This window comes from Ursus arctos, unplaced genomic scaffold (assembly GCF_023065955.2).
Source record: "Ursus arctos isolate Adak ecotype North America unplaced genomic scaffold, UrsArc2.0 scaffold_25, whole genome shotgun sequence".
Classification (NCBI taxonomy): domain Eukaryota; kingdom Metazoa; phylum Chordata; class Mammalia; order Carnivora; family Ursidae; genus Ursus; species Ursus arctos.
Window position 1 is genome coordinate 11,383,938 of NW_026622930.1, and position 15,940 is coordinate 11,399,877.

At 55.3% G+C, this 15,940-nt stretch overlaps 1 protein-coding gene across 1 annotated transcript in view; it reads right to left on the reverse strand.

Moving 5' to 3' along the window:
- Window positions 1-15,422, reverse strand: part of RIN3 (Ras and Rab interactor 3) — a 112,757-nt gene extending 97,335 nt beyond the window's left edge. Inside the window, exon 1 of the mRNA XM_026515425.4 lies at window positions 15,300-15,422. Within this exon, the coding sequence (XP_026371210.2) occupies window positions 15,300-15,343 (44 nt within the window). The 5' untranslated portion in view covers window positions 15,344-15,422. The remainder of the gene's footprint in view (window positions 1-15,299) is intronic.
- Between the last annotated feature and the right edge of the window lie 518 nt (window positions 15,423-15,940).

Below are 15,940 nucleotides of genomic sequence, written 5' to 3' on the forward strand. Positions count from 1 at the left end.
CCAGCCCCCAAAGCTGGGGGTGCCCCGAAAGTCACTCACTTAGGCATCTGCACAGACTGAGCAGGTCACCTGCACGTCTTTTTTTTTTTTTTTTTAATTAAAGAGAGGGAAGGGGGGAGGGGCAGAGAGAGAGAGAGAACCTTAAGCAGACTCCACTCCCTGTGTTGGGCTCTGCACAGGGCTCGATCCCAGGACCCTGAGATCATGACCTGAGCTGAAATCAAGAGTCAGACGCTTAACCGACTGAGCCTCCCAGGCGCCCCTCACCTGCGTGTTTTTATGAAGTTCCTACTGTGTGTGGCCACCATGCCGCATGCCATTCACAGAGCCTGGCACACAGTGGGGCTCTGTACCGCTGCACAGCGTGAGTAGAGGCAACAATGACCAGAGAGGTAAAGGAGGCCCCTCAAGTTCTCCCAGCAAGTCGGGGCAGACCTGGGACAGGGCCCAGAAGACGGTGTCACCCACGGCCCCACAGAGCCACAAGAGGCACCACAGACTGGCTTGTTGCCAAAGGGATGAGTGAAGCAGGCAAGAGCGTGTGGAGCGGAGGCCCTGCAGAAGGCCAGTGACCATGGTTGAGGTTTCTTGAACACCTACTATGTGTCAGACTCGGTTCAAGCTCCTTACAGTTAATAACTCACAGAATACAACGGCTCTGTGAATCGGGGACTATTAGTATCCCTGTTGTACAGCTGAGGAAACAGGAGGAGAGGAGAACTTGAATCCGGACAGTTTGCTCCCGGGTCCACACCCCCACCCGGTACACTGTAGCGTTCCGCCCGTCAGCTCCTCGGGTCCAGACGGTCACACTGAGCTCCAACAGCCAGCCTCTCTTGGGGAGGTGGAGCGCGGGCCTCCACGCTGGCATGGCACCCACCCTGGCCACCCCCAGGCCCCGGGCATTCTACTGTCCAGTGGGCCCACTTCGCCCCGCCCCCGCTGCCAAGACGTGAGGCCAGGCCACCATCGCTGCTCACCTAGACCCCTGCTGTGGCCTTCTTTTGGTCTCCCCACGTGCTGTTCCCCCACCCCACGTCCTTCTTCACACGGCAGCCTGAAGGCAAGTGGGCCCATGGAGCTCCCTACCCGGAACCTATACCCTTTACGCAAATGTCGGCAGCAGCTTCATGTGTAACTGCCAAAAACTGGATCGACCCCAATGTGCTGCCGTGGGTGAACGGATAAACCAGCGGTGACGCGTCCACAACAACGAGGTCCTCTCATCAATACAAATGAACACAGTGCTGAGACGCAGCCACGGCCGGATCGCAGATGCATTCAGTTAAGTGAAAGAAGCCAGACTCACGGGCAGCGTATATAGGACGTTCTCGAAAACGACCCAGAAGAAATGAGTGACTGCCAGGATGGGGGGATGGAGGAGTGGCAGGCTGACTATAAAAGGGCGCAGAGGAATTTTGGGAAGTGACAGCCCGCTCCGTGTCTTGGTTGTGGTGGCAGTGACACAACCATCTACGTGTGCCCAAGTGTATGGAAATGAACACAAAAGAAGGTGAATTTTACCGTATGTTAATTTTAGTTTGTTACGGGTTGAACTGTGTCCCCCCAAAAGATATGCTGAAGTCCTAACTGCCAGCACCTCCTCATGTGACCTTATTTGGAAAGAAGGTTTTTGGAGATGCAATGAGTTGAGATGAGGTCATCCTGGAGCAGGACGGGCCCGAGTCCAGTAGGACCGGTCTCCTTGTAAGAAGAGACTAGACAGAGACAGACACACAGGGAGCAGATGGCCGTGACACCAGGAAGCAGAGGCTGGGGCGCAGCTGACAAGCCCGGGGACTCCACGGGACTGCCCAGGGCCCCTGGAAGCTGGGGAGAGCAAGAAGGGGTCTACCCAGTCTCAGGGGGAGCGTGGCCCTGCTGCCACCTTGATTTTGGACTCCTGGCCTCCAGAACTGTGAGAGGATGAATTTCTCTTGCTTTAACCCCCCCCTAGTTTGTGCCACTTTGTGACAGAAGCCCTAGGAAATGAATTCAGGGCTCAGTTTTTAAAATGGGGAGCATACCCGTCTCCCTCTCCATGGCCTTCAGGATACAGCCTGAGAGCTCCTGCTGTCTGGTCCCCTCTCCTGCACACCCCATCCTCCATCCGTGCAGAGTGCAAAGGGCAGGCACACTGAGCCCGCAGCAACCCCCAACATGGCCATACTGGCTCCCCACCTGAGAAACTCCCAGACATCACTCAGCTTGGCTCTGCCTTCCCCAGGAAAGCTCTCCCAGACACCCCCTTGTCTGAGCAGACACCCCTCAGCCAGCGGGGACCCCAGCACTCCAGGCGGCCATCCCGCATCCTGTAGGCACAGCACTGCATGTCACTCCCGTGTCCCCACAAGACAGAGGGTCCTTGAGGCAAGGATGAACCCTCGGGTCACGGCTGGACCGGCACCGTGCCCCAGGACACTGTGCTGGGTGGGAGTCAAAGGGCCCAGCGCAGCCCTGGCCCTGGCCCTGCAGAAATGAGGCCGGGGCTAAGCCAGGTGTGCCTGTGGGCCTCTGGTTTCTCCAGCCACAGCCTCTGCTCTTAGGGCCTCCCACCCAGGGGGGCCCCCACAGCTTGTCCAATCACCCCCTTATTCTACTGGTTCCCCACCCCCCTAAGCTGCAGGCCTCCCAGTGGCCCCCTTCCTTCTCCCAGATGCCTTCTGTCCCGGTAACCTCCCCTCACCCCTCTCCTTGGCATTAACATGCCATATATTCACTCGACAAACATTTCCCAAGCCCTGAGCTGGACACTCCCCCCCAGCCCTCACAGCTCTTGCTCAGCACGCTGGGCCGGCAATGACACATGCCAAGATGAGTCCCTCTTTCTGCCCTGGGGAGCTTACGGTCTACTGGGGCCACAGACAGAGAATATACTGTGACGGGCACAAGGAGCAAGGCTTCGAGGGTGGTGATGGGTCTACTGCTGTCCGGGGTCCCTGCTAGCCTGTGCGGTTCCTCTGTGTACATTAGAACGAGGTGCCCTTCCTCCCCATGAATGCAGGCAATCCTCTCACCCTCCACCGCTTGACATCATCATACATGGCTTGGCAAGAAAATGAAATTTTAGCCCCCACTGTTTTCTCTCTCAGCCAGGTGTCCCTGTGCAGTGAACAGCCTGCACAACTGTATATAACAGCCCTGGAAGCTAGACAGCCCAGAAGGCGTTTTGCAGGGGGTGGAGGTGGGGCCTGTGTGCTTAGTCTCTGAGGCAGGAAAGAGCTCACATTTTCCAGAGGCTGAAGGGAGAGGCAGCCAGTGAAGACTGATGTGCCAGCCACCCCCACCCCACCCCCATCTCCAATGCCTCAGGCAAAAGAATGGCCTAGGCACCTTCACAGAGCCTTGGAAAGAGCCTGGGTCCAGCTGTGAGACATCAGGACAATCACTTCCCCTCTCTGGGCCACAGACTCATCTGTAAGTAGGGGATGGATTGGGTGTTCCCCAGAGCAACACAGAGCCCTGACATCTGATGATGCGGGCCAGGGATGCGGGCAGCTTTGGCCTGTAAAAAGAAGACCCCTGACTGTCTTTCAAACCCCTTCCAGGGACACTTGCTCAGCCTGTCAAGGCAGCCCACCCCACTCAATCCCAGGCCACACGCAGGAGCTCCCAGACGCAGCCCTGAGGGCCTCCTCATGCCCAGGGGGCGATCCTGGGCCGTGCAGGGCAGCTCAGAGCAAGCTCTTACAGGCTCCGAATAAGCCCGTGCTATCCTCGCGAGGGGAAGCCAAACCCGGCCACTTCAGGACAATCTTTCCCGAGCCCAGGCAGAGAGGTAAGGTGATTACTCAAGACCTCCAGGGGCTAGTGTTCAGCACAAACCTGTCCTGTCGCCCAGCAAGTGCCCAATAAAGAGGCAGTGAGTGGGGCGCCTGGGCGGTGTCCGACTCTTGATCTCAGCTCAGGTCTTGATCTCAGCGTTGTGAGTTCAAGCCCCGTGTTGGGCTCCATGCAGGCTGGGTGTGGAGCCTACTTAAAAAAAAGGCGGGGGGCATGCCTGGGTGGCTCAGTTGGTTAAATGTTTGACTCTTGATATCGGCTCAGGTCATGATCTCAGGGTGCTGGGATTGAGCCCTGAGTCAGCTCCCTGCCCAGTGGGGAATCTGCTTGTCTCCCTCTCCCTCTGCCCCTCCCCTTGCTTATACACACACACACACTCTCTCTCTACAGTAAATAAATAAATCTTGAAAAAAAAAAAAAAAGAGGTGGTGGATGGATAGATGGATGGATGGATGGTGGCAGCCAGCAAGGACACAGGCACTGCTCAGACTGGACCTGGCCTTTCTGGTGCTGGGGTGACAGAAGGCTCTATCTGAGAAGGAGCTGCAGAAGGTCAGCACAGGGAGGGTTAACCTTTGAGAGTTCTCTACGGCAGAGTGGGGAAACTGAGGCTGAAAGAAGAGACACCGTTGCTCAGCAATATTTAACCCCATCAAAGCCCAGAATTTGGGAGTCAGAACTCAAACCAGAGTAATAAGTCTGCAGCTTCTGGTGAAATCTAAAACTCACGAACACCCAAGATGAAGAAAGTGTTTGCAATCTAGTCTTTGAAATAAGAGCCTTGGTCGACACAAAACTGCCTTTTCTCTCTCCTCCTCTTCCTCCTTCCAACCTCCATTAGGAACGAAGACCTTCAGGCAGCCCTGCAAAGCAGCATTATTACTGTTGACACAATCTGGTACTATGTGACAAGAGAGAAAACTTTTTATGTTAGGATTAAGTTTGTCTGTGTCTGAAAATCTAAAAGAACAGTGATTTAAATAAGATAGGTATGTATTCCTCTGTCATATAAAAGTCCAAGTAAGTAGTCCAGGGGTGGGATGATGCTCCAACATGTCTAGGAACCTCCATTCTCAAATTCACCAAAGAGTCCAAGATGGCTGCTTCAATTCCAACCATCACATCTGCAATCCAGCCAACAGGAAAGAGGAACGGACAGAAAGGCATGCCCCCCTTCTCTTTAAGGACATCTCCAAACAAATTATACTCCCCATTTAAATGTCACCATCTTGAATTTAATCACATGGCCACACATAGCTTCAAGGAAACCGGGAAGAGTTCAGCTAAAATTTTCACCCAATTAAAATTCAGGGGCCAATCAACAGGATCAGCTTTATACCCTTGAATTCAAGTACTCCAGGATGGTGATACTTCTCGAGGAAACAGTCCTCCAACCTTAGACCCACAGAGGTTTCCAGGAGCTTCATTCAAAACAGAGGGGATTAGAAAGAAGTTAACATGTCAACTCCAACCATTAGAATGGTCATAATATGATGAGGCCGTCCAAGATGATATGTGGGTAACATATGTCCACAGCCCGGTATGTAAAAATGCGTACAGGAAACACTCAGTGAAGAAAGAGGCACACAGACTAACATATACACACAGATTAAAACTGTGCCCACAGACCAGAATTAAGTAAACACGCACTCAGATTGGGTGTAGCTTAAAAGAGAGAAAAATGTTTGATGCTTTAAATGTCGATATTTTTGTGTGTCCGTGTGTGACCTTTTTCAGGTATATAATAAACTTTGGGGGAGAATCAACAGTGCACCCCCCCCATATCCATACAGGTAACACCTCTCAACTAATCTCAGCCCAAACAGCTAAGAACCAACATCCTCTCACGTAACGGTGATGACAACCCTGGGAGGCAGGGATCCTCCTTGCTCCACATGGCAGAGAAGAAGGAGAAAGGTGTCCTGGCAGGTACAGGGGCAGTGATTTGCCTAGGGCTGCCCCGCTCTAAGCGGGGGAACAGACCTGTGGTCTTCACCACCGTGGTCAAATCCAAACTCTTCCACCTGCTGCCATCTGGGCTCCAACTCCCTTTCTAGGTTCATCACACACAGAACTCTTCCTCCCTACCCCCAGATGAGGCTCTTGAGGGCTCCCCCACACAACCTGTCCTTCCCCACCTTCCTGCTTTGTGCTTTTCTTTTATCTAGGAGGCCCTTCTCTGCATATGCCTGACTTCAGCTGTTAAAATCCTACTCATCCTTCAAGACCCAATCCAGATGCCTCCTCTGCCAGAGAGTCCTTCCTGCTCACTGTAATTTAGGTGTACCAGAACACAGGCATGATTTTATATAGTGACCTGTGATTTAATTATGTGCATATTTCTCTTATTTTCTGTAATAGATAAACTGGAAACTCCTAGATGTTCAACAACTGTTTGGTAAATGGATAGATGGATAGATGAATGAATGGGTGGACAGATGGATGGGTGAATGGACTAGTGTTTGGATGGGAGAATGGGAGGATGGATGGATGAGTATAAGGATGGTAGGATGCATGGGAGGATGGGTGGATGGATGGATGGATGGATGGATGGATGGATGGGTGGATGGAAGGAAGGAAGGATGGGAGGATGGGTGGAAGGATGGGAGGATGGGTGCATGGATGGGAGGAGGGGTGGATGAGTGTATGGATGGATGAATGGATGGATAGATGGCTGAGGATGGATAAAGAAGATATTAGTTGAGAAAAGAATCTCTGAATATATTTTAGATGGATGTTCTGTTAAAAATGTCAAGAACAGAAAGAAGCAAGCATAATAAATGAATAAATGCTATCATCAGATGCCATCTGTAGAAGCTAAGTTCTTGCTTTGAATTGCAATATCCCTAGAGAAATTTACAGTATCCATCTGACATTGATTGAGATTAAGGAAGCTGGAGACATGAAGGCTGGGGAGAAAGGTCCCTGGTGAATTCCTTCTTAATAGCTTGCTCCTTTAGCCAGAGATCATCAGATTGTGAATTTCAGATGCAGAGTCCTTTATTTCTTTAGTCTCCGGAGGGTGAAAAAGCACACTTACAGACCCAGGGAACAATTTAGCCGTGGGACAACCTGTAGGGAAGAAGGCTTCTCTGCTACTGCTGTGGTCCCCTTTCCTCCTCCTGGGATGTCCCTCTCCATCCCCCTCTCTCCTCTGTCCATCTTCAGAAAACAGGCTTTTTCATCAGCCCTGGTATCTCCTCTTAAATGTCAGTCAAGGAGTTGGGGTGGTGTTGACAGCTGAAGTCCCATCTCTTAACTAGGGGATAAAAAGTTCTCGGCTTTGACAAAGATCCCAGAGTCAGTGAGGAAATGGGGGCCACCTTCATGGGGGGATGTACCCCATAGGATGGGCCCCTCTAGGGCAGCCTCTCACCGTTGGGCTCAAAGGTCCCCACCCTGGCCTCCCTCTCCTAGAATTCTTACCGCCCCTGGGCTCCAGGTTTGTGGGTGGAGCCAGGTTCTGGGGGAACCATCACTCTGCCTGGTACCAGGACGGAGGGTGCAGGGGGGCCTGGCCCTGGGGCTGGTGCCCTTAGCCCATAGGATGTGGCCTGAGTGTGCACTGCCGCAGTGCACACGGCAGCAACAGGCCTTGACCACAACCGCTCTCTAGGCCGTTTCTTTTAAAAGGGAACTGACACTTCATAGCAGGCTGGTTCGTTCTTTCAAACAAGTACAGACCGGGGTAGGAACGCTCCCAGGAATTACTGGCAAGATGGGGGCAAAGAGCTCTGCTGACTGCCAGAGTAGGTTCTGACTACCAGAAGTTTCGACCACCAGAGCTGTTTAAGCCACTGGGGCAGCCTCCTCAAGCTCCACCCCGAGGCCAGGAGATGGGCCTGAGGCAGCAGAGGACTTATTGGCAGGTGGGGCGAGCCGGAGGTGGCGGCCATGATGGTGGCTTCCAGATTCTTCTATCAGAGGCAGAGGCTCACAACCAGGCAGGTACGCAGTTAGTAAGGCCCTCCCACTGCCCTGTGGACACTTAGGCAGAGGGGAAGTTCCTCTGTACCCACCCATCGCTTTTTTCTCCTTCCAGGCCACGCTGACAGGAGGGAAGGGTCTGGGTTCACTGTATAACACTGCGTGGGGGGGGGGGGGGGGTACACGGTGTCATCTGCAGCCCCGCCTACACAGGGACAGGCTGGCCACCTCAGGGTAGTGCTGGGCCTGATATGGGGCGCCCCCACTCCAACCTCAGCCTGCCCAGCAGGGAGCCCCCTCTCTCGGGGCCTCATCCCTTTCAAACCCTGACAGGACAGCCTTCCCACCAGGAGCTCTGTGACATGAGGCTGCCTGTGATCTCCTCAGCCTCTCCCCAGCTCGCACACAAAATGGCCAGAGCAGGCGCCACCTCACAACCCCAGTCACACTCACAGACATCACTCCAACAGAACTTTCCCGACCCACCGTCCAGCCAGCAAGTTCTACCAGGATACCAGCAGCCCAGCCCCAAAGTGGGCTTCCAAAACCAACGCACTGTTTTCAAAAATGGCTTTTCAAAAATAAACCCACAGCAGTGCAAAAGCATTTCCTTCCAGGTACTTGGTCAGGGTGACGACCCAGAAGTTTCCTTTCTGGGTCTTCGTTTCTTTGAAAGTGTACCCATATGTTCTAGACTCTTCCACAGGCTGCCCTTCCAGCCGTCAGAAGGAAGAAAGGCTAGGTCACCTCCAGCTGGCACGTCAATCCCCCGAGTTCCAGTAGTACTCTAGGATATCAGCTTCTGCTGCCTTTCGGCCGGTACTCGGGGCATGGCTGAACGTTAGACCAAGCAGGGACCTGGAGATCACTGGGATCATTTCTCAGACGGGGAAAATGGGGCCCAGAGAGAGTTAGAGACTTGCTTCCTACAGTATCCTCCCAACTCACCACAGGGACGGGACCCCAGAGACATCCACCAGCCCCACCACTGTCTCACAGTGTGTAAGCCCCCAGGCATCTTCCAAATCAGCAAAGGAGGATGCAATGAGATCGACTGTCTGACCGCCAGGTGTGGCGGGGGCAGGAGTGGGGTGAAGGGGACACAAAAGGGATCAATCCCACTGAAACCACGAGAGCGGCATTTCTCAGACCTGCCTCTGCAATCTTTTATTTTGCCAAAAGGACATGAAAAACTAACAACCACCATCAATTTACCAAACCATTTCATAGAAAGGAGGCTTAACGTGGCAAAAACAAACAAACAAACAAACAAACAAACAAACAAACAAACAAACCCTAATCTCAGAATAAAAGACAGTCCTGCCCAGGAAGAGACAGTCTGGCAATCTCGGCTGATACACACACAGACATACCCCCCCCACCCCCACCAGCACCCTATTTTCCTAGTTTCTCAGTGGACCACAGACCTGCTCTTGGGACGCAATGACCCAGCCTGGGCCCCCCCAGAACCCAGACACCCAGCTAACTCCACTCTTTTTGCTGAGGACCAATCATCCATTGGTGATCCAGAGCTGGCTTCAACTTCTCCCACCCTCCCTCCCAGACAAACACAGGAACACAGCTAGAATCGGGGCAGCCCAGCTAGGGAGGATAAGATGAAGGGATTGGGGGCTACACAGGGTCCCCACCCTCTTGTTCCAGAGTGGGGGAGGGGTGTGGTGGCCTCAGGGGGTCACCACCTGCTGCAGACGAGGAGATGGGCTCCTGACCTTCCAGTCCCCGGTCCCACCCCGAGGTCTGTGCTGTCTCACAAATAGTCCAGAAGTTCAGGCGCTTCCGGACACAAAAGAGAGGGCTGCGAGGCAATTTTTAGAATCCTGTTCAGTATATCATTGTCCTCAAGCATTTGTGGAGCGCCAGCTGTGTGCAGGACAGAACGATAGGAGAGTGAAAGATCGGATCCCTTTTATTTGGAAGTTTGTAATCTAAACAAGATGTGACATTAAAGGGGTTTCGGTGTCTTGCTAGGTAAATAAATAGTGCACGCAAAAAGTTTTTGGGGTGTTCAAAAAGGAGAAATGTCCAAGAGCTGCGTGGGTGGAAGGCTTCATGGAGGAGGTGGCAGCATCCCAGCGGGAAGGAACTTTGTGGGCAAAGGCGGGAGGCTATGGCAACCGTCCTACGTCAGGGAGGACAGAGAAAGTAAAACTGTGCGTTGGCTTCACGCAGGGCTACAATGGTGTATGGAGGACAGTGGTGATGAGGGGTTAAGGGGGTCACGTTGTTTTCCCCACTCAGTCTGAGAAACCTCAGCAGTGGCTGGACGGCTGTCTTCTGTCTCTAGCAGCAAGACCCATTCCACCAGAAGGGCTCATTTGGTGGGGGTGTGGGGAGCGGTAGGGTAAGATCAAGGGGAGATCTACAGTTTAGAAAAGTCATTGGGGCACCTGGGTGGCTCAGTCGGTTAAGCGTCCACTTTTGGTTTTGACTCAGGTCATGATCTCCTGGTCGTGGGATCAAGCCCTGCGCCAGGCTCTGTGCTCAGGGAGGAGTCTGCTTCTGATTCTCTCTCCCTCCCCCTCTTCTCCTCCCTGCGTGTTCTCTCTCTCTCTCTAATAAATAAATAAAATCTTAAAAAAAAAAGAAAAAAGAAAAGTCATTAAAATCGTGATTCTCATATCTTTAGCTTCAGTGCTGAAGAAAACATGCATGTTTTGGACGCCCCCAGGGCATGGGGTAAATGGCAGGTTCGGGGTAATAGTTACACAGCCAAAAGTTCTAGAGCTGGCCGCCAGCACGACACTCACTGTCTCTAAGCCAACTTGCCAAGACCAAGATGACTCCGGGCCCTCGCTCCCTTCTGAAGGTGACTCCTGAATGGGGGCAGACAGCTGGGGACACACAGGAAGTCTGGGACTTTTCCGAGTCACTTCCCCCAGGTTGGGGCTCTTTCTGGGCACACAGGAACTTCAAACCCCTAGAGTAACCCAGGCCCAGGGGATGGGCCCCCTTCCTATGCCAGGCCGTTCCATCAATGGCTCCCAGCCAAGACTTACCTCCCCCGTTCTGATAACTGAGGGGTAGACCCTCCCCAAGAGTCCCCCCCAAACTTTTCCACCTCTAAACTTCACTCAGACCCGTCTCCCCTCCCTCTTCAATGCTGCCGACACAGTTCCACTCATTTGTCACTGCCTGGATGGCATGAACTGGGGACGACCCTCACTCAAGGGACAGATGGAATCCATGATGGGACGGGAAGGACAGAGTTTGCGACTGCCTATCAACATTCCTTCCTTCCCTCTGCTCTGGCTCCTTGGCTGGGAGGCACTGTGGAGCTCCAGGGAGGCCTGAGACCACAGTGAGGGGCCCGGGGTGGGTCTTCCCTTCAAATATCATACCTAGTTTTGGTGGGTTTCCGTGTTTTATTTCCTATGTCCTGGATTAAAATGCAGGTGTCTTCACAGGGTTTGAAGCTTTTAAAGCTTTCAACCTCAGTAAAGATCACTACACCGGGCCCAGGCCTAGGATAGGTCCTGTCAAGTGGTAGGGGAGATAAGAAGGGGGGGCCTCAGGGACAAATGTGCTGAGACTTCCCTGTCCCAAGCAGATCCTGAGCCCCCACCCCCTACATGCTTCCCAGCCAGTGCACCGGGGGTTCTCAGGGCCCAGAAGTGCAAGCCTGAGCTGGTCAGGTAACCCTTCGCTGCCTGTGGGCCACAGCCTCTTTTAGGGTCTGGAAGGGGGTGGGTTTCCCAGCTGAGCTCCAGCCAGGACCCCCTGGGAGCCTTAGCCCCTGAAAGCAAGGAAACAAGGAAGCCCAGTCAGTGAGCAGAGCTGGAGCTGGGATCTGGAACCCTGAATATCATCACTGCTCTGGGTGGGCCCCAGCCCAGAAGAGCCCCCAGTCTTAGAGCCTGGAGTGCTTGAGGGACTCCTCTCAATGGGTTCGGCAGGACGCCTGCATTATGTCAGGCATGAGGCACAAAGTCAGGGCTCTCCCAAACCCTGGGGCTTGGCCCAGGCAGCCCATTGCAGGCCCAAGGCTCAGGAGACCCAATTTCCAGGCCCAGCCCCACCTCCAGCTCCTTAGTCCTTGGCTAAGTCACTTCCTCTTTCTGGGACTCCTTTCCCTTGTCCGTCAAATTAGGGGATTGGATTAGATCCAAGAGTGGAATCCTTTTTCAAATAAAATCTTAAGCAGACTCTCAATTTATCGGACATAGAAAAGTGTGGGCTCAGAGTGTCCACGTCCGCAGTGACCCCTGCACAGTTTGGGACCTGGCCTCTTGGCAGGTCACAGCTTCACCAGCGTCATCCTCAATGCCTCTCCTGCTCCCATCTCACCTCCAATTCATCAGCAGATCCTGTGGTTCCAGCTTCTCCCCTCATGGCCCAGCCCCCAGCCTGCAGCCCTCACTCCCTCTACCGAAGAGCTTCCTTCCCCGCAGTTTCCCTGACTCTGTTCCCCCTACAGCCTGTTTGCAGTAGGGCCCCAGTCCAAATCAGCTCACCTCTCTGTGCAACCCTATCTGTGGCCCCCAGCACTCTCCAGAGCCGTTACCCCACCAGAACACCTTCTGTCCTCATCTTCCACACTCTACTCCAGGTTCCCTGGCCTCGAGGTTCCCGACATGCCAACAGCATCCCCCAGGGACTTGTCTTACTCTCCCCGACTCCCTTCAGGCCTCTCCCAAATGCCACCTCCTTGGAGTAGCCTTCCCTGACCACCTGCTCCAGAACAGCCCCTCTGGGATCCCCATACCCCTGACCCTGATTTTCTGTTTCTTCTGGGAACATCAGCTGCAAACAGGCAGGGGCTTGGTTTAATGCTGCCCCCCTCCCCCCAGTGCAGACACTATTTGTCCAACAGAAGGAGAAAAGTGTCTGCACCGAGGATACTGGGCAGCCTGTCTGCCTTTTCTTTCTCCCCAGCTGACATTTTCAACAAGAAGTAGATCGAGCTTGCTTGCCAAGATCCTCACACTCCTCTTCCAGGGGGTTGACACCCGAGTGACAACATCCTAGCTCCCGGAGGATGGGGGTGGCAGCCATTCTCCTGGCCGTCTGAACATCAGCTCCGGCCAGTGAGAAGGAGGGGGCTTTTAGAAGCCAAGCAGAAAGAAGAATCCTCAGCCTAGGACTCAGATCGCAGCCCTGAGTGGGTCAGCAGGGTCTGGGGGTGGTCTGGGGGTGAGGAGTCATATTTGGGCTGGAACACAGGTGGAGGCGCAGCCCAGGGAACCAGGGATGCGTGGGGGTGCCCCTGAGAACTGCCTTATAGGACTTGAGAGTCAAGAAGGACCGGGATCCCAAGGGGAGGACAGGGTCTCATATGGTAGAAGTTAGCGGGAGGCAGACTGCAACTCAAGTTCAGGAATTCCTTTCTTAGGTACGTGCCTGTCGGGACTGCCACCGTAGTGGCAGGCTGTCCATCCCTGGAGGTATGCAAGTGCCTTCCAGGAATGTTGTCAAAGGGATTCCTGTACCAGGTCCAAGGTTCAGTGAGATACTTGTAGGAACCCTTCCAACACAAAAGGTCCTCTATTTAAATAAAGTGTTTTTAGCAACAAACCGATATTCCTTAGAATGTGCCAGCACTGTTCTAAGCAGGCCTGAGCTGGTGTGTTAACCCTTAGCTGCCCAGAGGCAGCTGCTTAAATATTAACTCAACCAAACCTCGTAACAATCCCATGAAGTGGGTGTTATTATTATCCCCCATTTACAGATGAGGCAAAGGCCAGGTGTCTTGTCCAAGGCTAAACAGCTGGTAAACAGAGAAAACTACTATTATCAAAAATAACTATTAAAAGAGCTTATAGGCGAACGTGCAAAACTTTTTTTTTTTAAGATTTATTTTTAGAGAGAGAGAGCAAGAGAGGCACAAGTAGGGGGAAGAGCAGACTTCCCGCTCAGCAGGGAGCCCCAGGCAAGGCTGACCCAGGGCTTGATCCTGGGTCCCTGAGATCACGACCTGAGCCAAAATCAAGAGTCAGGCACTCGTCAGAATGAGCCTTGCAGGCGCTCCAATGTGCAAAACTCTATGCATTATCTCATTTAATCCTCGAAACAACTGTGTGAGGGCAGTTACTATTTTTTATCCTCATTTTATAGATAAGTAAACTGAGGCACAGAGAGCTTAAGTAATGACCCAGTGGTGAACAAAGAAAGGCAAGAGGAAGTGGGTGAGGCCAGGTCATTCCTGGGGGGGTGGGGAAAGGGAAGCTGGAGAGGTCAAGACCCTGGCCCCCCACCTCGCCTTCCTCCCTGGGAAACTCCTCCTAGCTCCACCCTGCAATACTGGGCGTGGTGGATACTTGCCCCTAAGGGGCCCCTTCCCCAACATAATTTCCAATTCGTCCCACCGGATGACATTTGTCTTTGCAGAGATCACTTCCAAGGGAAAGCATCCAGGCAGAATTTCCGGGGAGGGGCAGATGGGAGAAGAGGGAGGAGGGAGGCATTCAGATGCAGAAGAGTTTAAGGGCCCCTCCATGCCACCCCTCCCACCAGAATGGGAACCAGTCACCTCCGGCTGCTCCCATCCAGGACGGCACAGGATCTGCCCATTCCTCTTGGTTTACACAGTGGAGAACTGAGGCCCTGGGAGCTGAGATTATGGAGCTAGGCCGGGCAGCAGCTGGGTATCCAACAAGAAGTAGGCCCGGGATTTTTTGACCGAAAAGCCAGGAATGGCAGCCCCAGGAGGGCGCCCACAAACCTTGGCACCCAGAAGGTTCTAAGAGGCTTTCCCAAGAAACTGCCTCCGGAATTGGAGCCTCTTCAACCCCCTAAAGTTTCCCAAGACGCCCGCTGGGCTGGGCGGGGGAACCTTCTCCCCGAAGGGCAGTCCTGAGCAACGTTCAGAAGCAATTTGAGGTTCTTAGGTGGAGGTAGGGGACCTCAAACGAGGCACTAGAGACCCCTCCTGAAAGCCAGTTCGCAAACAAGTTCGGCTTCACGCACGCCAAGCTGTGTGCACTGCCCCCCGCCCCGGGATCCCGCAGACCCCCGCGCGGCCCGTGCGCCCCGGACCCTCCCCAAGCACCAGGCTCGACAAAGGCCGGTCCAAAGGTCACCGTCCCCGGGCCCGCCTGAGGGACAGGGGAGGGGATCCCAGTGGGTCCGCGGTGTAGGCGGTCAGCTGCCGCGCGGCGGGACCCCGACCCCCCACCCCACGCCCGGATGGGCGTCAGCGTCCCAGGACGCGCGCGCCGGGACGCAGGCGGAGCGGCGGGTGCGGGAGGCTGGCGGGATCCGGACCCCGAGCGATTGCTTCTGCAAGCAGTTCAGGCGGCACAGGAGCCTGGGGAGGGGGCCGCGTCCACAGCCCCTCGACGCCGGCTGTGACAGGTAGAGACGCCCTTCTAGCACCCGCCCGCCTGGCCGCCTAGCCGCCGAACGTGCCGGCTGGTTTTCCAGTGAGCAGTGACGTCTGGGCTTCAAAGTTTAGCCAAGTCCCCGGGTCCTGCAGCCAGCAGCCCGGCCCCGCTCCGCGCAGCACCGGAGTCCGGCCTTGGGGAGGCGCTCGGTCTCACCCGACGCCCCGAGGCCGGGCGGCCGGGGCCGCTCCCGGAGCTCCGAGCACTCCCGGGGGCGGGGAAGCGGAGGGACGACCGGCCCGCACTTACCCCGCGGGGTCCGCGCGCGTGGGCGCCCCGGCCCGTCGGATCATGCCGCCGGCAGCTCCGGGACGGTGGGCGGAGGGGCTCAGGCGCCAGGCGGCGCGGGCCGCCGTGCCCCGGGCGCCCGCATGGCCCTGGCGCTGGCCCTCGGGAAGGGCCCGGCCGGGCGCCGCCGCCAGCCCCGCGCCGAGTGGGAAGCCGCCGCCGCCGCCGCCGCCGCTCTGAGGCGCTTGCTCGCTTCCACTTCCTGTATCGGAGCGAGCGGGGCTTTCAGGAAGAGGCTGGCCTTGGTGGTCAAGGGGTTTTTGTCAGAAGCCTGGCGGCGGCGGCGGCGAACGCCCGGAGCCCCCCTGGGGGCACACGGAAGCCCGGCGGCCGCGCCCCCGGGGCCGGGCCTGGCGGCGGGCGGCGGGGGATGGTGGGCGCCCGGCGCGGGCGGCGCCTCCTCGCGTTGGGGCTGCGGCCCGGGCGGCTCCCGGAGCGCCGGGAGGGAAACTTAGGGACAAGTCTCCCACAAGGCGGAGAGTCGCGTGGGGAGGAGGGCGCTCCCGGCTCCCGCCCGCCCGGCCGCGGACCGGCAGGTGGGGAAGCCAAGAGCTCTTCTCGGCGCGGGGCACTCTCTCGCCGGGCAGGGAGCCACAGCCTTG